Source organism: Orbicella faveolata, unplaced genomic scaffold (genome assembly GCF_042242905.1).
Source record: "Orbicella faveolata isolate gen_17 unplaced genomic scaffold, um_ofav_v1 contig_12, whole genome shotgun sequence".
NCBI classification, from domain to species: domain Eukaryota; kingdom Metazoa; phylum Cnidaria; class Anthozoa; order Scleractinia; family Merulinidae; genus Orbicella; species Orbicella faveolata.
The window spans coordinates 27,429,951-27,457,073 of record NW_028301539.1 but is presented as its reverse complement, the minus strand read 5'-3'; the positions used below and the strand labels follow the sequence as shown (position 1 = coordinate 27,457,073).

General features: G+C 37.3%; 3 protein-coding genes across 4 annotated transcripts; 1 reads left to right on the top strand and 2 right to left on the bottom strand.

Moving 5' to 3' along the window:
• Positions 1-1,290: 1,290 nt before the first annotated feature.
• Positions 1,291-16,890, bottom strand: LOC110049393 (NADPH oxidase 2-like). Of its 2 annotated transcripts, none has more exons than XM_089283094.1 (21): positions 16,697-16,890; positions 16,368-16,466; positions 14,658-14,753; positions 13,429-13,539; positions 13,147-13,234; positions 12,157-12,290; positions 11,786-11,813; positions 10,803-10,875; positions 10,219-10,299; positions 9,069-9,198; positions 8,605-8,697; positions 8,315-8,386; positions 8,138-8,200; positions 7,912-7,966; positions 7,362-7,425; positions 6,870-6,906; positions 6,392-6,474; positions 5,826-5,946; positions 4,843-4,911; positions 4,324-4,445; positions 1,291-4,227 (listed from the first exon to the last, which is right to left on the bottom strand). In XM_089283094.1, exons 2-21 carry the CDS (start codon positions 16,407-16,409, stop codon positions 4,104-4,106), a joined length of 1,686 nt encoding a protein of 561 aa, XP_089139220.1. In that variant the 5' UTR covers positions 16,410-16,466; positions 16,697-16,890; the 3' UTR covers positions 1,291-4,103. The 2 variants fall into 2 exon arrangements, with proteins under 2 accessions (XP_089139220.1, XP_089139221.1); XM_089283095.1 differs by lacking the exon at positions 16,697-16,890 and adding an exon at positions 16,550-16,690.
• A 217-nt stretch (positions 16,891-17,107) lies between these two features.
• LOC110049368 (uncharacterized) lies at positions 17,108-22,242 on the top strand. The gene is made up of 4 exons (XM_020755158.2): positions 17,108-18,082; positions 19,040-19,309; positions 19,850-20,058; positions 20,515-22,242. Exons 1-4 carry the CDS (start codon positions 17,231-17,233, stop codon positions 20,939-20,941), a joined length of 1,758 nt encoding a protein of 585 aa, XP_020610817.2. The 5' UTR covers positions 17,108-17,230; the 3' UTR covers positions 20,942-22,242.
• LOC110049372 (sorting nexin-12-like) lies at positions 21,687-27,120 on the bottom strand. Its single transcript, XM_020755161.2, has 5 exons — positions 26,888-27,120; positions 25,147-25,242; positions 24,738-24,801; positions 24,372-24,432; positions 21,687-23,700 (listed from the first exon to the last, which is right to left on the bottom strand). Exons 1-5 carry the CDS (start codon positions 27,065-27,067, stop codon positions 23,595-23,597), a joined length of 507 nt encoding a protein of 168 aa, XP_020610820.1. The 5' UTR covers positions 27,068-27,120; the 3' UTR covers positions 21,687-23,594.
• Positions 27,121-27,123: the final 3 nt, after the last annotated feature.

Genomic DNA, 27,123 nt, shown 5'->3' with positions numbered 1-27,123 from the left:
TGGGCAAAAGATGTCTTAATTTGAAGTTAGAATTTGCATTCAGTGGTGTTCATGTGCCAAAATCACCTGGCCTTAATAATTGACTTGGCACTGGCATAAAGACTTCACCCTCAATATAGCAGTTCTTCCCTATAGGGTCATTGCATTATCCAGCTTTTTATTTGTCTGCAAATCCTCCAAAACTTGCAATGAAGCTGAGCTGTTAATTAACAAAATGTAATGATGTCTCTGAACCTGGTCTAGCAAATTTTGAATGTTTTAATTTTCAGACACTACTCATTTTGAAGAAATTTCAGACAATTAAGTAAACTTACACAAATGATACTGCATTAAGGGTTGCAGATCTGCTGACAAGGAAAGAACATTATATCAAGCTAATGCGTGTCTCGAGCTGTGTCTCACCATAAAAGAAACCAAGTGTTTGGAGCTATTTAACTTTTTACACTGTAATGTAAATATTGCCTGCTTTAAATTTTAAACAGGTTTTGGTCACTTTTGTCCAAAATTAGTAAATGGCTGAAATTGTTATATATCTTTTTTTCACCAGCAAGAAATCACTTGTAACCCCTGCAGGCATAACTGAGGGAAATTGGGCCTTGGTAGCCTTGGTAGTGTGAAGTCAAAGTGGCTGGTTGGCCAATTCCTTGCATGGCTGAAGTCCGTAAAATGTCAAAATCCATCATCACTTAAAAGTGAGAGCGATGCCGATATCCAGTCATGTTGACTGTACAAGCTTGGTTGTTATTATACACTGTGGTAAGGATAACTGGCATGGTGGAGGAGAGAGCCCCCATCTTTGCCACTTTGGTAACCAATCACAGAATGGGATTTGGTTTATCTAGCCCACTTGGGGAGTTACCATAACACAAAATATTCTTCCTCTGCTGTGTTTTAAACAGACAGACTGACTTTCATCTTGCATTCTTTGCAGTCACCTGTTTTTGTTTTCAAATTTCATTGTTTCACATGTGATCTGCTTGGTCCTAAAATCTTACCCACATCTGAATGATATTTCATCTTAATCCACTCAAGATAAAAACTTGAACAACTAAAATGTTCTGGTCAGTGTCCAAACCAATGCCTTATATCATATAACATTATATGAAACAAAATTAATATTTTCATACCATAAAGAATTATGCATCACAATTTAAAATCCTTGGAGGAACAGAATTCCACCAGCTCACATTTTATACTGTGGTGCATTGTTTGTAGTATAGGTAAAATTCACCTGGTGTGAAATGCATGGAGGATGAAAGTGGGTTTTTTCACAAAACAAGAGACGGAGAACACTTTTAACTGAAATTTTATTGTTAGCTAAACTTATCTATCTTTAAGTTACCAAAAATTAATGTAATTTCTGACTAAATAACATAACTGCACATCATACTTCAGACGGCAAGTGTCTTGAGACGCACCATAACAGCATAGCAAAGTGCTCTTTTACAGTAGTCAATGCTCATTTTGTGAAGAGCTCTCCAATTAGATTACAATATTCTATCCTAAATACTGCTCACAAAAGCCACTAACATAGAACAAAAACAAAGCATTCTTACTAGGCCAAGCTGAAATGCTAGTTCTATTGCCGATGTTTTAAACTCAGGACTGATTGTTAGGTTCTAAGGCTAGTGCTACAAACTTTGAATCAAAAGCTCCACAGTGTGAGCACTGACCAAGGTTAATGTCTTGTGGTTTCTGGTGCTTTAGTTCTAATCCTAGGGATTGGAAGAGCCTGAGCACTTACCACTGTCATTCCTTCACTACACTTTCCAAAGTGTGAAGTGAGTAAGGTCTAATTTTCTAAATGGGATATATCAGGCCATCACACTACATTGGCCTTTTTGACAGGTTATCACAATATCTGCTCTTCCCTTCTCAGGGTATGGGTGGATAGACTGAAGCAGTGATAGAGTAGATCACAGTAACAACAAGTGATCCAAAGTTGGAATGCCTTGCTCATTTATCTTTAGTTGGTCAAGCCCACCACAAGTTTAGTAGTTTCAATTTGAACAGAAACTGAGATAACTGTACATGGCATCAATAAATTAAAAAATAAGATCCTTCAATGGATAATGGATAAATTTAAAAAAAAAAAAAGATTCTTCAATGGATTACAAGTTCTGTGAATATCCATTCATGGAAAACTCCAAGTCACATATTACCACAGAAATCGGAATGAAGCTGGCTCCACCAATTCCTGGGATACTTAACCACTTCACTTAGGCCCAGTAGTGAGAATAACTACCAATATGAAAAATACCTACAGCGGAATCCCTATTTCTCGAACCCTCGATTTTTCCAACATCCTGATAACTCGAACTAAAAGCTGCCTCCCTCCCCCCCCCCCCCCCCCAACTCTGTTGAAAACTTAACTTTTACCCCTGATTTCTCACACTAACTGATTATTCCCCCTTGGAGGTTCAAAAAATTGAGATTCCACTTCATTGTCCAGTGGTAACAAAATTTATTTATTTATTTATTTTATTTACAAGTTTAACACTCTATAAAGAAGAACAGCTCTTGCAATTTATTATAGTAATACAAAATTCACAAGTTGCTGAAAAATGGCACTCTAACTGTATGTTGAACATTTTTAATTTTTATTTTTAATTTCACCTTTTCAAATTCAAATACCTAGCTATTTTTTAACGTGCAAACTTAAATTCTTAAAAGTTATAACAGTGATAAAATAATTACATTTCCCTGGTATAGCAATGACAATTTCCTTTTACTCTTTTAAGGTCATTCCACTGAAATAGAACCTGCACTGAGATTTTTGTGAAACTTTACCTATTGATTGTCTATATTATAGGAACTTAAATTCTGAAATAAAAATGAGGGGTCCCCATGTTTGTTTAGGAGCAACAGCACCTTGTTTATACCCATATAAATCCTTATAATAGCACCATGATTGTAGTCACGATTGCTTGCTAAATTCACGTTTCCAATGATTGCTTTTTGTTCTACACTGAGAATTGGTCCATATTTATCTTACACAGAGAAATTTATTACTCAATTCAAAACAACAGAAAAAAATGATAGGTCCCCATACTCACTTGCGAGAAAATGACGATTTACCTCTATGGCGAGGTCCAGCTGTAAACAAAAAGCCACCATTTTTTAATGCACGCGCACTAATCATGCGCGAAATTATGCACAGTAGGGATGCGCAATGCAATACTGGGGAATGACCTTAACTATAATTATATTAAGACCAAAATAATAGTGGCCACAGGGCCACTGGTCTCAATTGAGTGTCTAAAGTAATTTTCATTTAGCTTTGGTTTTAAGTTATCATGCTATAAGTGATTGACTTAAAAACTTGTGCCACTTTGCTGTCTAATTAGAAGTAAAATCAACACTAATTTTGACTCCCATTCATACTTCCCTGCATTTTGTTTCCTCTTTACATTACTAGTTTTGTGATGCTCAAAATCCTAAATGGCGTACAAAATAATTAATCCCAGCATGAAAATAGCTTTTACTGCAGACTGCAGGTACTGTGGAAAGAAGAAGCCTGGGACAATTCTTGGTGTTGTGATCACCAGTGGTGTAAAACAAAAAATATTCACTGCTCAAGACATTGATCACAAAATACAAGAGATAAAATGTGTGTACATGAAAGATAATCATATAACTAATACACCATATTGCTCAAAAGGGTTCCAAAAAAAAAAAGAGAATTATGCTGAAAAAACAAAGGTGCAATGTAACTTGAAAAAGTAAGCAGTACATAGTATGAATGTGTAATGTATGGACTTGCATGGTGTAAAAAAACTACTGTCAGTAACTAGTCAAGTAAACAGGCTCCCGTTGTTCAAAGGCTGGATAATGCTATCCAACTGATAAATCACTATTATTTTAGATGATAAACACACTAGTTTGTTTTATCAGCACTTATCCATTGGATTGCAATTTATTCAGCTAATATCCTTCGAAAACAACTGGAGCCTGAAGTACATCAGATAGCTCAATATTTTTATCCTAATTATGCCTTGTGCGGAAACATTAGTTTCAGTCTATGAAGACTGAATACTGACAACACAAAGATTTTCAAATTAGTCATATGCATGACTAACACCGTCTTCGCTGGCCATGGTTGATTAGAAGTTCTCCTTGTTGTAGGAAAACTTCACTCCAGTGCTCTGATCACTGCATTGGTTGGCGGTTTTGTGCAACACATGAGACAAAACACTTGGTCCACAGAAGAATACTCCAATTTCAGTCCTAAACAGAGGAAGAAAATATAGGAAAACTTTACACAAAAGCTGCTGTAAATTGCTTAATGATGCCCTGACTGTTTATCTTTACAGTCCTACCCACCCTTTGTGTTTGTCAGCAATGTCTTTAAAAATCTTGTTCCATGCTGGTCTGCCATATTGTGTCTTAGCTTCCAAATGTGTGATGTTATCTGCTGCACCCTGGTGCATGGTGGTTTGAATAGCCTGAAATAAAACGGTAAACATGTAATATTATTTAAAAAACAAGTAAGGTCCTGGATATGCACTAGTGTAACACATACTTTAACTTATAATTAATATATAATAAACATGACAATGAAGTACTCTTCACTGTGGTTAACATAGTTTGGAGCTCGGAAATTACAGGAAACACTATGAATAAATATTCTACTGACTATACCTAGGCCTGTTCACATTAGAAACACTACAGTCAAACCCCCACTAATGCTACCTCTCTACATCAGCCACATTTTTTTCTGTCCTGGCACACAGTTCATATATTCACTCTTAATTTAACGTCTCTTCAATGGCCACCTCTCCACAACTTTTGTATACATTTTAACTGGAAGTTATCTTCTATGTTATGAGTACCAAGGCTCACCAGTTTAGTGTCCCATCCAGTGAGGTAGATATTGTACTCCACAAGGTCAGTCATGTTCATCTCAGCCATCTGAATTGAAATTAGTAATTTCCTAACCTTTAGTAACTTTAATGAAAGGATCCATGGCCAGAGCCCAGATTTGAAAATGGAGTGTCAAAAATGTGCTTCAAGCTCTTCCCAAATGAACTATTGAGAAGGCAACATGTGAAAAAATAAAGCAATTTTCTTTGAAAAGTGAGCGTCCACAGGACGTCTGGATACCTGTCTGGCTAAAAGCCTGTCCACAACAGAAATTTTTCCTTGTAGGATCCTGCATAATAAGAATCTACATGATCCTATACAAACAAGGATATTCTGCACCATATCCTATAGGATTTTTTCAAGGATCCTATACATTCTTTAGAATTTAATTCCATTCCAGAGGGATCCTATGAGTTCATACAGGATCTTGTAAACATAGAATTTCAACCAAGGATGACTTTTTTCTAATTTTGAGAACATCTACTCAAATCTGTGTTGATCTCTTATTTGATCAGTTAGTGAACAAGGCCTAATTCGAGCCCTGCAGTGGCTTTTTGAGCACCGATTTACATGAATAATTTAAAACTTTAAGATGACCATGCATATAATAAACTGAGGTCGATATAATCATTTGCCGTACCATAATTATATTATCTAATTGACAAAATTGGATATACACACAAAGGTTTCCAAAACAATCCATTAATTTGTTTTGAACAACAGGACATTCCTGAAAACGTTTTGCTTTCAATATATTCAACATGCATATGCAGTTACATTAGGTGTTGCATTTAATTTTCTGACACAGGATCATGTTAAATGTATCTAAGGGCTGGCTGCCTACTTGTTTTATTTAAAAGAAAAATCTGGTAGAAATTTCAAAAGAAAACAGACTTGGGTAAATTTTGAGGCTGCCAAGCCAAGGGAAATACAAATCAGTACTAATGGTGCACCATTTTTACCTGAATTTCCAAATGCTTCAAGAGGTCTGTGAACCACTCAAACGCATTTGTGTCCCGGCAGATCCAGAAAAAGTACACTTTCTTGATTGCCAGGTCACCATAACGTTGGTTGTGGCGATACCTGACACAAAAAGGAACGGTGTAAAAAGTCTTGTGGATGGATGAACAGATGGACCAGCAAACAAACAAACAAATAAACAGAAAATATATTCATTTATTTTTTCCAAGTGGGCACGGCAACGAATCCTCCAATCTGATTGGTTCTTAGCGCGGTCCAGGTTTTCCTATCTCTGTCCACAGTCACGGTAACGCAAACAAAATGTGTGTGGAAATTTAAGGTTAACAAGTGATTTGGGAGAAATAGAAAAAATAAATATAAGTTATTTACCAGCTATACTAGAGCTGGTCCATTTGCTGAAAAACTGTGAACTTAGACTTCAAAATGCTGCATTTTTCAAGACCACAGTCACAGGTTTTAACTTTACGGACCACCCAGCCAGCAAATAACATGTTTATTCTCACCAGCCAGCAAATAACAGATGTTTATTCTCAAACACAATGCTTACCAGACAGACTTCAGGATGGATGCGAATGGAGTTACTCCAATACCAGCACCAATACACATAATGACATTGTACTTGAACACATCCTGGAAAAAGACAAGACTCAGTATAGTGAGGCCCTATAACGAGTTTTTGGGAAGCGGGATAAGAAATTAACTGGATATATACAGAATATTCCGAGGAAAAATAAATGGGATGTGGGGTTTTAAGATGAGATAAAACAGAATATCAAGTAAAAAAATTATTGTTAATTTTTGCAACTGTAAATAACGGGATACAGATCATATTTAGACCAAAAACTAACCGGATGTGAGACATTCAGACTTCCCCCCCCCCCCTCCACTCCTCCCCCTAATGTAAGTACTGCACCACTAAACCCATAGAGACATCAATATATTTTTTAGAGCAGGAATGAATGGCCATCAGTTCAAGAGAATTGCTCATTTTGAAATTTGAACTGAATGATTTACAAGGTACTTACAGTGCTTGATGTACCAAAAGGCCCATCTACAGCCAGCCTAGAAAAGAAAAAAATAATGCTTGAAGATAGATATCTCAGAAAACAGCTTGTATGTTCAGTTGCATGAAATGTTAGTGTTAAAACAGCTAAAATATCCCATTTACTTCCAATTTGTTAATCCATCTTGTGATAGCAGTTCCTATAAAGTGTGAGACTCAACCAATTTTTTAATCTAGTCATATCATATATTGAGACTTCCAAACCAAATTAAATACTGTCTAAGCATTTTAATCAAATTCATGTCAAAGAGGAAAACTGTTCTGGAATTTCTGGCATGGCCTTAAAACAGACTGAGTAAGGTTTGAACATCATGTTTTCATTCTTACGGGTGATTAATTTCTTCTAATTTTTTCGTCAAAGGAATAAAATATTGCAGCATTGAATAATTGGGAGGTTCAAAAAATAGGAAATTAAATCTACTTCTGGTATTATTATTATCTAACAAACAGTTACCTTGGACAGTCACCGATATCTTTCATTCCACTGTCATTTACTCCAAACTCTTTATGCAAAGCCGCTAATAGAATAAGTATATAAATTAAAGTAACAAGTTAATCGTTAGTTTTACATACATTGTAAAAACTGTACAATCCTTAACACATAAAATTTGGATGCCTGCAATGAACTGTGTCCAGCATAAAGCATGTAGTATGGAGTGACTTGCAGCATCAATAATCAATCTCCTAGCTAATATAAGTAAGTACTCAGCTATGAAAGTTTATGTCTGTCTCCCAGGTTTTTTGTCTGGGTGTCCTTGCTCGATACACTTGGCCAATACTATAGTCTTTCCCAAATGCTTTCCTCTAGTGCAAACGAACAGCTGGGCTGGGAAGCCACCAAATAAAAAGACTTACATCTCATGCAAGAGAATAGCGATACTGTCTTGTATACCTCTACTTCATGCTGGATACTATCACAAGCCCCGACAGTGTCAGCAATTCTAGCTTATTAATTAATGCTAACTTGACCTGTAACTGCTGCAATTTTAAACTAAATTTAATACCTGTCCAGTCTCCTGCGGCTCTGATGTGAACACTGAAATATGACTCCTCTGGGGCCTGGAATGGAGAGTAATTTAGTCACTTAGAAAAAAAATACCCAATTTTACTCTCTAGACCTCTTCAGCCTTAGAAAAAAAACCTACTCTAATGAGCAACAAGAAAATACTGCTTAATTAATTTTACCTTAAACATAAATTTGAGCAATTGCTTGATATTTAAAAGACTTACTGATGTCAGTGTGAAAGGGTGCCACTCCAGATGTGAGATCTTGGGGCACTTCAGGAAAATGTACTGAAAAAATACAGAATGATTATCATGGTAAGTTTAAAAATAATTAAATGGACAACTAGCCTACAAAGTGTACTAAAAAATCAATAATAAGAAATTGAATTTCTATGGCCTTACCTGTCCTGCTTCACATCTAAAGCCTTCTTTCTTCATTTGAATCTCAAGTACTTTTGAAGGATGTTTTATTACCTGAAGCACAAATAAATATTTATTACATTTATTTACTACATGCTTGTACTGTTAATACCAATTCTGATCCCCCAGGAATGAAACATCACTATTCTGTTATTGATATTTTGATCCCTGATTCCCTGGCTGCACTTACTGGCTAATTCATCTAAAATATCATGTTGACCAAAGCATCAGTTGAAATTTTTCAAAAAACCCATAATATTTTAATATCTCACCTTCAAAATTGTCACCTTCTGGAAAGATCTGTATATCCTTAAAAGGCGTTCAAAACAATAAAAGATCATAGGAGCAATCACAAACTTCCACGTCTAAAAAATGAATTAGATAGACTTTATTAATATCAAAATATAAAGCTGTACTTCTGCCTCAGCCTATGAATTTGTGTGAGAAAAAAAGGAAGTAAAGATACACTATTAATTATTATGCACTGATTATTATTATCACACTTACTTAAACTACAACGTACATTGTAAACAAAGTACAAAACTAGTGAAACTCAACAAATGGAGACTGAAGAAACTAATATACAAAGTGCAAAACTAGTGAAACTCAACAAATGGAGACTGAAGTAACTATACTGCAGTATAATCTTCAATTCAAGCTAAATAAAAAACTAATAAATTTTCAGCTGGTGGACTGGGGGGGCGGGCTTTTTTAGTGGGTGGGACATGCAATTTACCATTGCCCCTGGCGCTGTGAGCTCCGGCCTGATTTTGTAACAGTTAGTTGATTTATTCCTCCAAAGATTGACATCATCACAGATCTCAGGGTCATGTTCATCCATGTTGGTTTGATAACGTAATAAATCCCTAATCAGGAGCATAAAATTAGGAGTAAATATCACTAGCTCATCTGTAAGTAAAGTTTACAAGGATCATGTTTACTGTAGGTAGTGTCAGCCGACAATATGGACCGATATATAGACTGATAGTCAGTCAATACATCGGCCAAGTATCGGTCAGCACTTGGTCAATACACAGCCGATATATCAGCCAACAGTTGGTCAAGTCTTGGTGGAGTATCCCTTGAATGTCAATCAAGTATCAGTTGATATGATATCACCCGACATATCAACCGATACTCAACTGATACTCAATCAACACTCGACTGACACTGGACAGATACTCAACTGACAATCAACTGACTGTCACCTGATATATCAGCTGTGTATCGGTCAATGCTACGCCATTACATGGCCGATATATTGACTGAGTGTTGGTCAATGTATCAGTCGATAGTGTTGACCACCACTACCTATAGACAGTAAACAAGAGCAGTTTACACTACTCATGAAAATGAAAAAGTTTCAAATTTAGAGAGAATTTTCAAATTCCATGAGTGGTGTAAATCCTTAATAATATTACACTTGTGTTCACATGATTACCAAGCATACAATCCTACATATTGCAGATAAAGTTGATACTAAAACATAGAGCTGTAGAGGTATGCAGTTTTACACACAAAGTCAAGAGTAAAATATAGAACAGTAGAAGTGTACAGTTCATAAATAAAAGGAGATGAAGTAATGTAACTAAGACACAGATATGTAGAAGCATGCAGTTAATGATTATGCAGACGTAACTGAGACAAAGTCTTGATGAAACTGCAGACCGTAAACTAAAGTTTGCTAAAATCATGGAGTTTTTTCTGAATGATAGCGAGAGCCACCTCACATCAGAGGCGTTCAATACTTGTGTACAAAGCCCTGGGCTACAACATCATTGATGGCACATTGAACCCATTACGTGTCTATAATACTAGATAGAAAAAGTTCACGCTAATTTAATTTACTCTCAGTAAAGAAATAACTATTTTTAAACATTTCTTACCCAATACCATGCACAACAAGACAGCCAAAGAATATGACAAATAGATGGTGGGTAAACCAAAATGTCTCAAAGTATGATCTCCTGCAGGCAAGATGAACAGCATGTTAGATTACAGATGTTCTGGGCATAGGTGTAGCAGCTCTTGTAAGCTTGTAATTCTTTTGTTTGCTCTCAGCTGTTGTTTTGGGGCTAGGGGTATTGTTCATGAGCGGTATACGGAAATGGTACTCGACCAAAACACTTCAAAATCAGTAAAACGGTAAACTCTAAACGGCACAAAACTCTCTAATAGGTACAACAACTGCTCACTAGAAACTGTCTAAAACTCTGCCGATAAACGTCCACGAAACTTAAATTTGTAAGCGTAACTAACGTTTGCGTAACTTAAATTCAAAATGTTTCCATGCGCGTGCGCTATTCGCATGTCACGCCACTTCGGAACTGTCTTCTTAACAGGTATTGTTTCTGTTGTTTATTCTATTGTCCTGTCAAAGGGTATCGAGCCATTCACATGAGACCTCACAAAAGCTGCTACCCAACCCGACATGAAGGAGAAGACACGATAAAAATGATCGCATTCATACCTGATAAGTTCTGTTGCTGATGATACCATGAGAATTAATGATAATGTCATGAATACACCTGTCACACCAGCCACTGTGAACACAAAGTAGTTGTGTATTGCATGTTTAGCACCTCAACTATATATGTCTCAGTCTATAAACATGCGAAAAAAAAGATCTTAACCAATACCCAGACATCTTGACCTCAGACTTGTTCAATAACCCATAAGTCTAGGCTTAGCCAGCAACAGATAAGGTTTACAAGGTAGGTTAAGTCTACCTTGAGCCTAATGACCCAGCATGAAGTGACTATTGCTATGTCTCCCTGGATGGGATATTACTTTATCACGGAACTATCCCCAGCATTAAATCGGATGTGCCCATGTTTATACATGGGTGGAGAGAACGCATTTGACACAATGACCCCAGCCAGCACTAGAACCTGGACACTGATCCAGTGTCCAATGCACTAACCATTAGGTCCTGGGGTGGGTGGGCCCGGGTACTCCCAGCAAAGTTGGGTGGGGGTGTGCGGCCCACTTCCTAAAATCCTTATCCTGTTTATGACCAAAATCTGTGATTTTTACAACCCTTGGCTATTTATGACCTGACCAAAAATTTGATACCCTCTTTATGACTGATGCGGCTGACACAATTGCCCTAAACAGGAGTTATCAAGGGTTTTTGTTGGCAACGGTCTTATTGATAACGATGAAAAAGTAACTTCTTCTAAGAAACATACCCAATTCAAGACTAGAGTGCTAAAACCATACCCTATTTATGACCAAAATGGCCAAAATTGATCAATAACCTATTTATGACCAAAACAGCTGAAAACCATACCCTTTGGGACAACACATACCTACATAGCCCATATAAGGGAGTACACCCCACCCCTGCTATACCATTAGGCCACTATGCCTCCTCCAATAACAATATTACATCACTGTAAATTTGTAGCAACATTAGTTTATGACTGTTGAACAACAAACATTTCCTCTCACCTGTCTTAAAGAGACCAGTTACAGGATCCTATTAGTGAAAGATCAAATGAATAATATAATAAATATATACTTTTAGTTTAAAAAAGAAATTACAGTTACATGTACCACATACAAGGAAAGCTCACTGATCCTCAGTGTAAACCCGTTTGTGGTGACTATTGTCAACTGCAAAAATAACTAAATTGAATCAATACATGTATATATATCTCAGATTAGAAATAATTAGGAATCATCATATCCCATGATACAGCTAGTTTTTTTTGCAATGGAAAAGTTGTCAAAAATTCCAATTACAAACAACAGGCTAGCTAGCTAACTATTTGACAATTTTTTTTTAGCAAAACTCTTTTTCAAGAAGTGTTTATACTCACAACTCCAGACTCTCTGATAGGATTGAGCCATGGATTATCCAGCTGACTCAGATGCTGCTCAATCTCTGTTTCAGCTTTCGAGCTGCTCTCTGTAAGGTTTGTTAGGTTGAAGCAGTGACCGGCTATGTGAATCACTAAAAACAAGAGCAAGTACACACTTAAAACACTTTTAATAGGAAATTGCCTGTAATGGCCTCAAGCAGGGAAAGAACATATAGCTGTTTATTATCCTTTACAAATTAGCAAAAGACCACTGAGTTCTGGCACCAAGATCGTCTTCTGGCCACAATTAATCACTGGTAACAGCACAGATGTACTATTGTGCATATAAATAGAGTCAACCTTCTCATGCGAACTGCCCTTAGGACTTAGAGAGGACTGTCTCCTAGGAGAGGTGTCTGGACAGTCATACTATAGGAGGTTAAACTCAATGCCAATTGATGAGTTTCGGGAAGTTGCCTTTGGGATGGTGGAGCCAAGATATGAGCCTCGTGCAGAGCATGCAGGTATCCATGGCAACCCTGAGAGCAGCAACCACCAGGCACCATCACACGGACAGAGTCAGTAGAGATACTTATCACCTGAAGTACTTATCATCACCAGCAAAAGGGAGGGAGATGAGGGAGCTACAAGCACAAATGGCACTCAAAGCAAACTGCATGTTCTCACACAGCTGGGAAGCAAAACACGTAAGCCCTACAAAACCCCGTATAAGACCCCTCCGAGCATGGTTGCCCTGAAAATTGACTCAAGTCAAACTTTGCCTAAAACATCAAGCAACATTTAAAACTTGAACTACACGTTTCCATATGGTTGAGAGAGAAGCTTACAGGACATATCTCTCTACGAGATGACACTATATATTAGCAGACATGATCCTACTGCTTATAATACTGTAGCAACTGCAAGCTAGGACAGCAAGGAAACCCCTTACTAGCAATTAATTTAAACACCACTCAATCATATGTTGTTTGGAAACAATTTACTTACCAGTGAAAAAACAAATGGTGTAAGCACAGTATTTATGGAAAGTTATGTTCTTGTCCAGCAGGCTTATTATACTTCCACACCAGCCGCACTTAAAGAAAATAACAATCAAAATGGACAATAGTTATTAAAAACTGGCAATATTACCTGTTTCAAGTAAACTCACTATTTTGGAATCTGCGTTTCTTTGCTAATGACAAGCATTTAATTTAATCAGTTGAAAGTACTTAGTGACCAATGATTCTATATAACTTCTACAAGGCATGTACTGTTTGGAATACGTACTTTGAGATTGCTTCTGATGAGAGAGATGATGTTACGACACATGGACAGTAGGACTAACATACAGTTGAAGTTCAACACCATTGCTGCACCTCGAGCAAAAGGTAATCCACCCTAAGTAGTAAAAAACAACAATAAGAATGTTTTAATCAGTAGAACAGGGCTAAATATTTTCCCTAGCCTAATGCAGACAAGGAAGATGTGCCAACCTCTCAGTACCCCTCAATGTATCAGCTAGGTGTATAATTGTTACCAAATGAATATTATTGTACCGTGCAAATGCCATCCTGACAAAACTGCAAAGGATAGGGGAGCTTGCATTACTCACAGGAAGGGTGGCACTACTCTAGAATCACTTCACCGTTAGAAAACTAGGATATTTAGCTCTGTCTACACAAGGCAAATAACCTCACGCTATGAGCAGCCTAAATAGTGACATGTATAATGCTGAAACGTCTGAACTATGGATTTATTAACTGAACTTCGCCAAAATTGCTTAATGACCTTGAAAGTCAAAACATGGTTTCTTAGCCTGCTTCCTCCCCTCAACACCTTTTATATAATGGTCCATTCATAGCATGTAGGGGATACATGATTATATATCAGCATAATTTATTAATATTACAATGATTTAAGAGGACTGTAACATTGATGTCTTCAGGTCAATGTTTTCACACAAGGACTTGAAGTTTTTCACGTGGCTCATATGAACAAGCAAATTATTCCCAAAAAACTTTGCCTTTCTTTCCCTGCTGTTCCTTCATGTTCATGAAAAATGAGGCTTGCCAAATTGATAATTTAAAAGTGGTCATAAACACATTTGAATGAGATTATCAATAATCAGAGTTATTGATATTGGAGATCTGCTGTTGACCAGGGGATGATCGCCGCGGGCATGTGTGGTTGTGCCATTGCTGTGTAGTTTTGCCCTCGTGGTCTTGCTCTGCCTAGCTTTGCCGCTTTGCCTTTGGTTTACCCCCTCCCACCCGCCTCTTGGTTCATGGTGAGCCCTTGTGTCCAGGTGAGCATACTTATTCTCCAATGAGAGTTCAGTGTGACAGGTACCAGGGGGATGTGACCTGTGGGAGGTTGCCACAGTTACCCCCCTTTATTTGCATTTTGCCCTCACTTGCTTGCTCATTGCCTGCTTTGCTGTCAATTGGCACCTACCCTCCATTTTGAATATTGCTTATTGACAAGTTAATTTATTTTGTAAATGATTTTAACCATACCTTGATAATTGTTCTCAAGTAATGGTACTTCTTTGTTGTCCCATAATTTAAATATGTAGATACAAACAGGGCAACATTTATAGACATCCATATTATCTGAAAATTGTTAAATATTAATATGATATTTCTATTAGTGAATCAATAATTTAAACATCATCAATAAAAAAACAACATTGGATATTATGCAATCACAATTAAAATGCATGGTATTGGAAAAGTCACACAGTTTATTCACACTATTAGCAAATTATTTACAAAGAAATTATTTATAAATTAATTATCTCTGTTATAGAAATCAAGTAAAGGTATACACAGGGTAGGCTGAAACATCACTTGGAGCAACAGCTTTGATAGCCTGTGTACAGCCACCTGTTCCAATCAAAAAATTCAGGGAAGAGGAGTCTTTGCACGGAAGTTTATGATCATCTTCCTAGTATAAGTTATCCATGCATTAAAGCACGTTCCATCTCACAATATTTAACATAACATGTGGAGACAACAAAAGAAATTAATTCTCTGCACATGATCACTGCATGATCATGAGACAATATAAGACCTTTGCTACAATTGCAGATCAAAAATAGATCACTCATGGAATAATTTTGTTGACATAAAAACGTGATAACTCCCATTAAACTGGTTTAAGCTACAAAATTCTAAAACTTATGTGAATCTCTCTCAAAAACTAGCAAGACTTCCGTTGAGATTTCTACATCATATCCATCAGTAAAACCGACAAATGGTAGTAACACTTTATTAACCCATGCATGATCAATGAACTAATCAGGTTGTCTTCCAGACACTTCGGGAAAAATCGTGACCTTGAACAGGATTATTGATTATACTTGTAATCAGGGATGTCCTTCCTCAAATTTTTCTTGCGGAGATTAGATGGCTGTACACAGGCTACAGTTTTGTACACTAAAAAAGCAGTTATAAATTAATGACGTAAAAGAAAGATGTCAACATCATTAACACCATTTAGGAATATTGTTTCACAGAGCATGGTCTGGATTTTTAACAAAAAAATATTGAGTCCTCAATTGGAACTGTTATATAATGTAATTATATATTGGATATTTCAGCTCCAAAAATTTGACTAACAATAAAGTTGGATAAAAAAATCTGCATTATCATTCTTAAGTAATTCGTGTTCAAAACAAATTATCTCTTTTATAGACGGCTGAGTGCTTTGGAACAAAACATTGACGTCATACCTCATTAGTGATGTCAGAATGAATTTTCCAATCGCATCAATACAATTGTTTATAAGAGCCTCTTGTTTATAAGAGCCTCTTGAATAATGGAGTGAATCACCAAACAACACACACGTCATCTAAAATCTGACGTTCAGACTTCCCAGAAAAAATTAACTTCCCTTCCATCAAATGAAGTATTTTCTTTACCCAGAAAGTGAAACCTTAAATCAATGATTCACCTTCACAAAAATATCTTCAATAATGAAACAACTCAAACAAAAAATCAAGAATAATCTTTTGTGTAGATGGTGCTAGTCCTTAGAAAACGAATTAATCCCTTGATTGCAAGGTTCAGTAAAACTGCATAGGGCTTATATTTAAACAAAGCTTAAAATCATACACGATCAACAACTTTAAGCTTAACTAACGACATTTTGCAGAGACAATAAATCTATTAGCTACTGCGTTTTTAACAGAGAAGACAACACAACTTTGATACCGCCGTACATACCACAAAGAGGTATCTTGCGATGTCGTTTCGCGAAAAAGCCATTTGTTCCCCTGTACAACCTTACTCTTTACAACTGCACCTTTCACTTTGATACTTGACCTTGATAGGCATGGAGAGAGAGAGAGAGAGACCGTAAATGAATATTCTTATGTACAAAAATTGCGCAAAACTGGTGAGCTTACCTGCTCGAAATTCGATTGGACTGCGTGAAATCTGTCACTTTGTTTATAAGCTTAGTGCCGCAAACACAGTACCACAAAAGCTAACAGTATTCAATTCTTACAGTAGAGCTCAGTCTGTAGTCATATGGATCAAAATGGCATACTTACCCACTACGAAGTCGTGTAGAGCAACAAGATTTAAGACCGTTCACTGTGAACGCCGCATATATTGTGCTGGAGGTTCCGCATGTACGCTGATGCTGTGTTTTGCATGACAGAACAAGCGGGAAACACAACGGAAAAGGGGTCAAGTATGTCAAGATTGCTCGCACATGTTAACTGTGTGGGTAGTAGGACAAAAAAAAAAAGAAATCAAATATTTTCACAAAGATTACATTGTCCCTCAAAGCTTCTTCTTTAAAAATATTTATTCTTTAAAATGTACCTTTACTGATCTTTTAATAATCGCAGAATAGAAGAGAAGCTATTTTATTATTTAACACAGACCCATTTAATACATAATTTGCTAACACTTACACCTCCCCAGGGAGGTCAAATGTTCAATAGTCACCAGCTTACCTCCGCTTTGTAGCCTGGAGGGTAGCAACGCCTGGTAGAAAATTACACATGTGTGTGTGCTCGCCTGAATCCGGGTGAATCTTTTTCGGCATTTCAGTGAGAGTAATCGCTTTACATTCCTTGATGCAATCTGTCATTTTAAAAAGATTCGGTATCCAGCAGCTCTTACGGAACAACTTACATCTAAGACATGTAAATTGCGCGCGTTGTTTTGCCTCAAATAGCTCAAAGCAACCCAAAGAGGACGAAACTCTCAATGGTTTATCAGATGTTAAAAGGACACATTTTAAGCTTAGAAAGAAAACAAAGAAACATGGCCCAGATACTGATTTTATGCAGTTGTGGAGTACTTCAGAAGGCTACATTCAAACTATGTACAAGGAAGCAAAGACAGGAACGAAAAAACCCATGCGAAATACATTTTGGACTCAAAATGTAAGCACACTACCCCTAGCCAGTGAACTGACGGAGGAAGAAAGAGAGGAACTTCTTGAAGATGACTGGTCAGTGGATTTCAGAATCCCCGAAGCGGGGGATTTTGCAAGTTTAACCCCAGTGTACAAGTCATTGACAGAAGAGGAAGGTGAAGAAATTCTGGAAAGAAAAGGTAATGAACTTGAAAGGGAAGAAGACAAGTATGCAAAGAAAGAATCTGATGCTGTTGACACTTCAAAAATCGTATCCTTTCAAGACTTTGATCTTCATCCAAAACTTGTTGAGAAACTAAATAGAGATGGTATTACCATGCCAACAGCCATCCAGAAACAAGCAATTCCACTGATCTTTAAAAGAAAGAGTCTCCTAATTCAGTCAGAGACAGGATCTGGTAAAACACTGGTGTTTTTGTTGCCTGCTCTTCAATTTCCTGGAAAGGCATTTGGTACAGTGATTATTGTACCCACTAGAGAATTGGCCAGTCAATTGCTGTTTGAGACACGTCGTCTTCTTGGAGACAAAACTATTGTGGAGTCTTTTGTGAGTGTCACCCCCTTAGGGTTAAAATCCCAGGGGGGACTTCCGTATTAGAAGGATGGGCTGCTTGTCATACCTTTAAGGGGTTAACAAAGCGGATTTGGTACCTCTAAGGGTCTATAGCAGGAGCTTTTGCTGTATCTTAAAGGGTATTGAGCCGAAATAAGACCAGTGTCAGTTAATATGTTGCTTTAGAATACCTTTTAGGGGAGAAAAATTTTCAAGCCACGCTCAGGGTCTTGGTACTTCTTTTCAAAGTTTCTGGAGAGCATCCCTCTCTTTTATATGGGAGTGCCCCCTGGGGATTGAAATTTCTCAAATATGAAACGTACTAACAAAGATGTGATCCAAACTAAACCTAACAGCATGACTCAACTGAAAAATACCAATGAGAATTTATAACCAAAGTCACTCTTTTCGAGCCCTCTGAAAAATCCTTTGCTTTTCCCTATGAATTTTATACCTGTCTAGCCGGTGAACCCCCACCCCGTCCTCCTCTTCTCCCCTTGGAGTAAAACAATAATCCTGTAGAAATTGGTTTTAATTTATACCTTTGAACACAAGACATCTGTAGTTGTTAAATATGTACCTTTCCTGTGACCAAGACCATTTCAATTCAATGTGATAATGTAATAATTTGCTGGTCAGGTGGAGTCTCTGTTGGCATTATCTTGTACCCTGTGGACACCAGGGCATTATAAGGATCCAGGGCTTACATATATCTACATAGTTACATGTATCACTCTAAGTATTACTGAGGATTAGCAAGTTTTTATTCTTGTTTAGTGGTTTAAATTGTGATCTGTATAATGTGATCATTAACAACTACAATAGATATGATGCATTTTAGCATATTAGATATTTTTTCTTGTAGATTCCTCTTTGATACAGGGTTAGTTTGTTATTAATGCATAAGTAATTTAAATTCACTCATTTTCTGTTGTTTTAATTTCTGTTTAGGTGAGTGGTATTGATCTGAGTAAACAGGAAGCAAGATTGAAAGACAACAAAAGAAAACCTTTGATAGTCATTGGGACTGCAAAGAAGATCCTTGAAATCGTCGACAAGGATCCCTCTCTTGTACAGCACACAAAAACTATCGTGATTGATGAAGTAGACAAAGTTCTTTTGCCGCTTCATAGAAAGACTCCATTTAAGAAGCTAACCCACCGAGAGAACCATCCCAGACCAGCAAAATTGTTAGTGGAGAAGATCCTTAAGACCTCTAAAGTAAGCGGACTTTTTTTATTTCAACACTGTTCTGCACATCCAGGTACTATTAATTATTAAAAGCTTAATGTACCAAGAGGGTTTAATTCAAATTTAGCATAAGGCAGATGGTGCTTATTGAACTTAGGGAGGGGGACAATTTATTTAATTGTAACACTGTGCTACATATGTGCATATAAACAGTAGCATAACCTGTCTTGTGTATTAAGAATCGGAACTGTTAAGTTTGTTCCCAAATTGAAACAGAATGTGCAAATCTTCTGGTCGTGTAGTCCCTGGAAAATTTACATCTTTCACAAAGAGCATGCCAATTGCAAAATGAATGAAAAAGAAGAGATTTTGCACATGAAGGCGGGTTCTACCACTGAATATATAGATCTGGAAATTGTAACATGCATGAACTTAAAGGAAAAGAAAGTGGACCTGTTTCTTTGCATTTGTAATGATGAAGTCTGTTATTGAACAGAACAGAAAAACAGATCAGTTCAGGAAAACCTTGAAAAAATATACTCAATGTATAATTTAATGAATGTTTTTAAGGTCAAACCAATTCAGCTTATTGGAGCTTCTGCAACTGTGAATGATGAACTCAAAGAAGACCTAATAGAACTTGGTTGGGGAGACCATGTGACAGTCATACAGTCTCCGTCTCTTGAAGGAAAACATCGTAATGTTCCGCCATGCATTAAGCACCAGTATGTCATTTGTGATCACTCACTTGGTATTACCAAAGCTGAGGCTCTCGCCAGGTGAGTCCTGTTATTTACAAGCTAAAAACGTGTTACCTTCTAGGCTCAATTTCTACTAGTCTCCTGCATCTGGTCTTTGTTCCTCCTCGAGAAAAATGCTGTGAGTTCAGGAGAGGAGCACAGGCTCATTTCCCCAACAGTGGCTGGAAATCGAGCCTAGTTATCTTCAGACTTTTTATATTTAAGTTCACCATAAATTCAGTTTGTTATGATTGAAAACTTAATTTATAATTAATTTTATTGGTTTGGCATCAATGAAAGAAACTATGGTAATATAATGTGAATATCAAAAAATTTGTGGGAGATTCAGTGGCCTGTTGGATAGCTCTGGATTGAGAGGTCTGGGTTTATGCCCCAGCCAGGGCCATTGTGTTGTTATGGGACAAAGCACTTGCTGGGGTTAACTCTCACAGTGCCTTTTTCACTGATGGTCAACATTAAATCTGTTTTTATTAGAATTTTCATGGATTCAGGCCAGAAGTCAGCCCTGGTGTTTATTCATCGTCTCCAATCAGTCGACAGTTTTGTCTGGGAGTTAAAAGAGCTAGGCATAAATGCCGTTGCTCTCTACAAACAAGTTGCTAATCAAGATCATGAAGAGTATAAAAAATTCCTTACTGACTTTCGGACTGGGAAAATAAATGTTGTGGTTGGCACAGAGGAAACTGTCAGGGGTCTGGATTTTAAAGAGCTGAACCATGTTTATTTGACGGAAGTCGCAAAGAATATTGATGAGTATTTACATCTTGCTGGGAGGGTAGGACGGCAGGGGAGGCCTGGCACTGCTACGACATTGGTATCCACAAAAGACCCAAGAGAAGAGATAAGGATGAAACTGGAATATCGCAGGCTTCAGTTACCCTTTGAACAGATCATTTTGTAAATGACTTTTTAATTAAATAAGCTTTGTGCAAAAAATTAGCCAGGTGTTAGCAGGCATCTGTTTTCGGAAATGCAAGAGTTGAGATCTTACCTGAAATATTTTGAACTGATCTTAATCTGAATAGGCCACTGTTTTGTCCATTAAATGGCTTTGATCCTGTTTTTGTAATAATATCAGAACAGCTACATTTATCAGTGTGAAATATTCTTGGACGAGTCTTAAATCTCTCTCTCCTGCTCTCAAGCAATTCAGTTTTTTTAGGCTATGAGAATACAGTTGAACTGCAGCTAATGGACCAGTTTCCTAGGAAAAGGTACTGCCAATGTCTGGACACTTAGTCATTGTCCCAGCTACATGCAAACACCGAATTATTTTGTAACCTCACATAAGAGAAGTCTCTGTTAACAGTCAGTAGGTCAAGTCCTAAGGGTGTTCACTTTCAGGTTTCTCAGAAATTGAAAGTACTGTTAGTATTCTTGATAGCTGAAGTCATGTACAAGTGTCTGCTTGCAGCAAAAAAAGATAAAAAAATGAAATTAAATGAAATAATACATTAGTTGACCAGACAAGACAATTTGAATTTCGCATCCAGAAGCAAATGTGGCCATGTTGCCCAGGGTTGAATTTTCCTCACTTAGGCCTATTCAAATGCTCTGGGTGTTAGGACATTATTTTTATTTAACTTAATTACATGTCTTTGCTGTAAAGAATTCCCCATTGTGGTAGTTCACAAAACTCTTCAAGGTTTTATAGCAAAATTGATTTATTAAAAAACTGTAAGCTAGATATAACTGCTGTGGTATTACTGAACAGAAGTAAACTACTACATTACTCAATTTTATTGTCCTCTGTTTAAAAAGTTAACAGTAAATTCTAAGAAAGAAACAGTCTTGTTTTGCTAATAGGCATTTGAAATTACTGCTCTGTCACCATTTGCACATGGCCCAGAAAATTTCTTTGTAATACGACACATGGAGCTTTAAGACTAATAAAAAGTAGCAATGCATCCAGGACGAAAGCTCACACTACCATATGTAAAAATTAATTTTTCTTTCTGCAATCCACACACTAACAAATTGTACAAAAGCAACAATTCTATTGTGTTCGTTGTTATGACAAACATAAAGGTCCCAGATAAATTTTGAGGAGTAGCTGTTATTGTAGTTGAGTCTGTGGTCAAATATTCTTTGTTTAGAAGGTTTAGAAATGAGGCATGAGGGTCAGCACAAAGCAGTATTGACCCTTCTGCCTGGTTTGTATGTCAAACCACTGATAATTGCAATAAAAGCAATTGTATCGAATCAACAGATTCATGAAAGAGCTTGACAGTAACTTTTTGGGAAAGCTAGCCAGTGTTAACAGGTTTCTATGAGTAATGCCCCTTTCTTTTTTGGATAACTGGACTTGCCCAATAAGTGATTACGTGGTACTGACAACCAAAACAATAAGACTGATGCATAATTATTAAGCAACTAGGTGTGTCTGTGCCTGTGTTTGCTGCAACAGTTTACTGTAGTGGTAATGATAAAGGCTTGGTTGTCTAGGTTCAATGGGAACTTAGTAACTTCAATGATGCTGTCACTGCCTACTCTTATCAATTTCTTAAAAGATTGTTAAATGTACAGTCCAGTTTATTCTGATCATTACCGTTCTGGGGCTACAAAATGCTACATTTATTTGGCTTTACCGAACAATTAGTTTCTTGATGCTAATATCACTTGGTAACCTTGAATTGTCAAATGCACAACATTGGAAAACACGCCTACATGTACATCGCTAGTTTCTGAGCTATTCATCACAGCACAGGCACGAACTAACCATGCACAAATAAAATCAAACATTCGTTTGGAAAGTACGATCACCTTTTTGATAATCTTTGGCGGCATATTAGGGGAGTTTGGTAGAGCCATGGGTTTTACTTTGGCGATACATCATTGAGCCAAAATACTCATGGCAAGGCCAAACAAGCCTGATACGCTGCCAAAGTGTACCAAAAAAGGTACAATGACATATTTACCATACCCAAATTCAGCCAAGTGACCACGACATTGTAGCCACATCAGGTCAGTTATTTCAAATCGCAGGATATTAGCACAGACATGGCTTCGAATTGCCTAATTGCAAATATGGTCACAGTGGCCTGCATAAAATTCTCTTAGGCTTTGTGTACATCTGGGCATGCCCACTTGAAGTAATTGCAAAAGGTTTGTTGGTTATACTAAGCGTTCTTATATAAAAATATAAGAAACAATGTTTTCAATCAGGAGTGTAATGTTTCATTATTAAATTTTGTAACCAAATTAGCACGCCAGTAATTTCATGTTGCGGACCAAACCACTTGCAATCAAATCGTTTGGCTTTTTCCTAAAAAAAATAATATATATAATATAAACTTGAACCCTCTAAGTCGCACCTGATACCTGCATACAAATGGTGTACATACAATTCTTAGAGCAGTAACTTTGATTATCGGTGATTACTCATTGTATTCTCCTGACCTAAATGTCTCATTTTGTACTTAAAGTTTTACAAGAAATTATATCCTAATCTGCTTGGGCCGAAAGGGTTAAAGCCATTGATAATGTTTGATTGTTGAAATAGTCCCAAGGCATTGTTCACATCTGGGCTTTCCTAATCAATATTGTATCCTATTTTATGTGGTTCGAACTTTTCCTGGCACATAACTTTTATCTATAATGGGTTCTGTGAGGAACATATGCAGACAGCGTTCATTCTGAGCAAGGGGATGTCCAGACACCCTGGAAATAAACAAAGATATGAGTTAAAAATGACTTAATATGATAACTAACTTAGTATGTGACTAAGACGTGGAGGTGTGGTGGCCTTGTGGTTAGTGCGCTTGACTCCAGATCAAGTGGTCTGGGTTCGAGTTCTGGCCAGGGACATTGTGTTGTGTTCCTGGACAAGACACGTCACTCTCGCAGTGTCTCTATCCACCCAAGTGTATAAATGGGTACTGGCAAATTTAATGCTGTGGGGTAACCCCACAATGCACTAGCATCCCAGCCAGGGGGGAGTTGAAATACTCCTAGTTGTTTCATGCCACTAGAACCAGAGCTGAGCGATGACCTGATGGGCCTTTTTGCTCATATACAGACTCTGCCTTTACCTTTACATGACTAAGAGAGCCAAGAGTACTAATTAGAACTGTGTTCTCAGTTAGCATTGATATTTTTGGATTGTTTATGTTTACCTTAGTTTTTATGGACAAGATTTATATCTAAATGACTCAAAAAGTGTATCATCACATTTCCAAACTGTCACTTCAAAGTTTGTCAAAATTGCTCTGCCATGCATGACATTGTTATCCCTCCACACTATTTGGAGATGTGATAATGTCTCTTGTGTTTCAAATGCTGCATACAAATATTTTGAGTCTAATATACAAGAGTTATAAACTTGTTCATACCTATTGACAAATGCTTCTAGGCCCTGCCTTCTTTCTTCAATAAAATCATCTTCAAAAATTCCTAGAAGGAAAATGAATGAAACTCTTAAAGTAACAAATAAGAAGACATGTTTCATTAAGGGCCAGGCACTGGGCAAATTGACCAGCTGTGAGGATGATTTTGCCTGCCTGGTTTGACCATCAAGAGGAAAGTTTTTCTTATAAAGATGTTCTGTTCAAGATGTTTTGCCTGCCAGTGAAAACCAGTTGCCCTCCGATCCTGCTGTAAACATTAATGAAACCCCTGAGTTAAATGTCTTAAATGACCAAGGCAGGTCATATTATGTTATAAATCTCTAATCTCAAGAGAAAACAACAGCCCCTTACCATCATCTCCTCTGAATGGTAATTGTTTCTTTAATGCATCGCCAGGAAGAGGAGGTACCACAATCTGAAAAGGTAAGCACATAATCGTTACTTGCCCCCAAGCCAAATCAAGCGGCAGTTCTGGTAGATCAACCTCGCAGCTGGAGCAGAATTTGTGACCTTCTGGAGACAATCAACTTCTTTTTGGTAGTTTAGGTCACAAGGTTGCAGTTAACATTCATTTGTTGGATAATATAGCCTGCAAGAATCTTTCCAACCAACTACAGTACTAAGCAAAAGTAAAAGCAATCATAAATCAATCATCTAGTTGTTTGAGAGCTTTAATTCCTTTTCAGGGCAGTGGAGGGAAGGAGGAGTGAAGGGAGAAGGAAAAACCATAAATGAAGTTCTAAAGTAAGTTTGTTATTACCTTGCTGTCCCTTTCTAATTCGCTTCTTAGCCATTTGAAGTCACTGTACCGTCTCCTTACAGATGACTCTTTGACCTTAAAAACTGGGAGATTTGTCTGCCATAGGAGAAAAATATTGAAATTGTGACAGGTCTGCATAATGCAAATAAGGTAGGGATATTGTTATATACATGTCGCCCAGCAACAGATCTAACAATTACTACAGGACAACTGTTTCCCATCTCATCCCGAGTGCAATCCAGGTTTGCAAACTACTAAAATTGTGCGGTGTACAAAGTAACTGGACAATGAAAAACAAACAAATAGGTAAGTAAAATAGGTCCTCAGTCATTCAAAGAGTGCAGACTTAAAATGTTTACTGTTTTGCAACATCTAATGTCCAGGTGGCAGTGGTAGTGCATTCCAACCCCTAATATTTTTAAGGCTTTCGTGCAAAAAGGGTGTATGTACCATTTTGGGTCAATTTTTATTTTTTGCAGGATCAAGCTAATTTTTGGCAGACTGACTCATTTTGACATGAAAAGCATTGTTGCATAATTGTTTTTGTTGATTTGCCCTTCCTTTTTGAGAACTAATGTATGTAAAAAAAACTCAATTTTCTGAGCGGCATCTTTTGGAGCAAGTCCTTCAAAGGTGGATTTTGACGCAGTGCGAACTTAAAGGGTTACGTTTAAGAGCTTCGACAGCACGATTTTTTTTATATAGATGTTTTGATTTTTGAAAGAAGTAGAGAAATAGACCGGAAAAAAGTACCGCCCAACCTCATGTTGAACCGGTGTCACGACAAAACAAACTCAGCTGCGGCCCGTTCAGTGCCTTATCCGCTTGTGCTAACGAAGCAACAGTAAGAGAATTGCATAATTACATAAATAATAAAACTAGCGGCAAATACCACGCTTCAGAGACTTCATCGTTTAACAAAACAAAGGTTTCTTTTGATTTTCGCTCAACAAAAGATCTCCAAAAGATATCCTTGGAAAACTGAGTTTTTTTGCAAATGTTGTTTCTCGAAAATGAAACGCAAATCAACAAAAACAATTACCCAAAGATGCTTTTCATTTCAAAACAAGTCAGTCTGCCAAAAATAAGCTCGATCTTGCAAAAAGTAAAAATCGACCCAAAATGGTACATATGCCCTTTTTGCATGAAAGCCGTCATTTATTATCTGTGTGAAGTATACATGTAGAAGCTGTAGTGATGTACCTCTCCTGCAGTGCTGCCCTGGATGAGGCAGGTGCTGTCTGGTACCCTTGTTGTTGCATATGTAAGTATTCTAGATTTCAGCTAAATTCCAGAATACAGGCCTTGTTAAGTGTATCTCACTGAGTAAGAAGTGTCTACTGTTCTACGCCTCGTTCTAGGAAAGACTCCATAACAAACAAAATGATTTGGTATTAAATCAGGTCGAAAATTTCCGGTGTGCACCATGTGCTCTTATCTGGCAGTGTAATCTGTAGCGCTACCAAAGTTAATCACGATCGGTTAGTAAAAGTGATTGTAAACGTAAATCAAACCCTTACAGTGTGAGTAAGTAGGCGTCAATTAAATGAACTCGTATTTCCCGGTGACCAATCGATCCCCGTAACAACAAGGGCATATGCCAATGACTTTTTCGTACGCAGAATAATAGAATAAGATCACTAAAACAAGGATGACTAACAAATGATTTCATCGAATGTGTTAAAACAAATTCCGGCAGATAAATATTTTTAACTAAGCGCAGATTTACAAATGTACCAACCCTCATGCGGACTTCGTAGTCGGTGTAACGTTTTTTACCGACTCCGTGTGTCTCGGGATTGACAACATCGATCTCTAAAAAGTTCGCTGGTGCTGCGTAAGCATCATCTAAGGTTTGCTTCTTTGATTCAAGCCTCTTGGTGTCTTGTCTGTCTCCAGTTTCGGTAGACGTCGCCATCATCGCTACCAAAGCAAGATGTCCGCTCAATCAAGTAACTCCCAGTGGCCTTTTCGCAT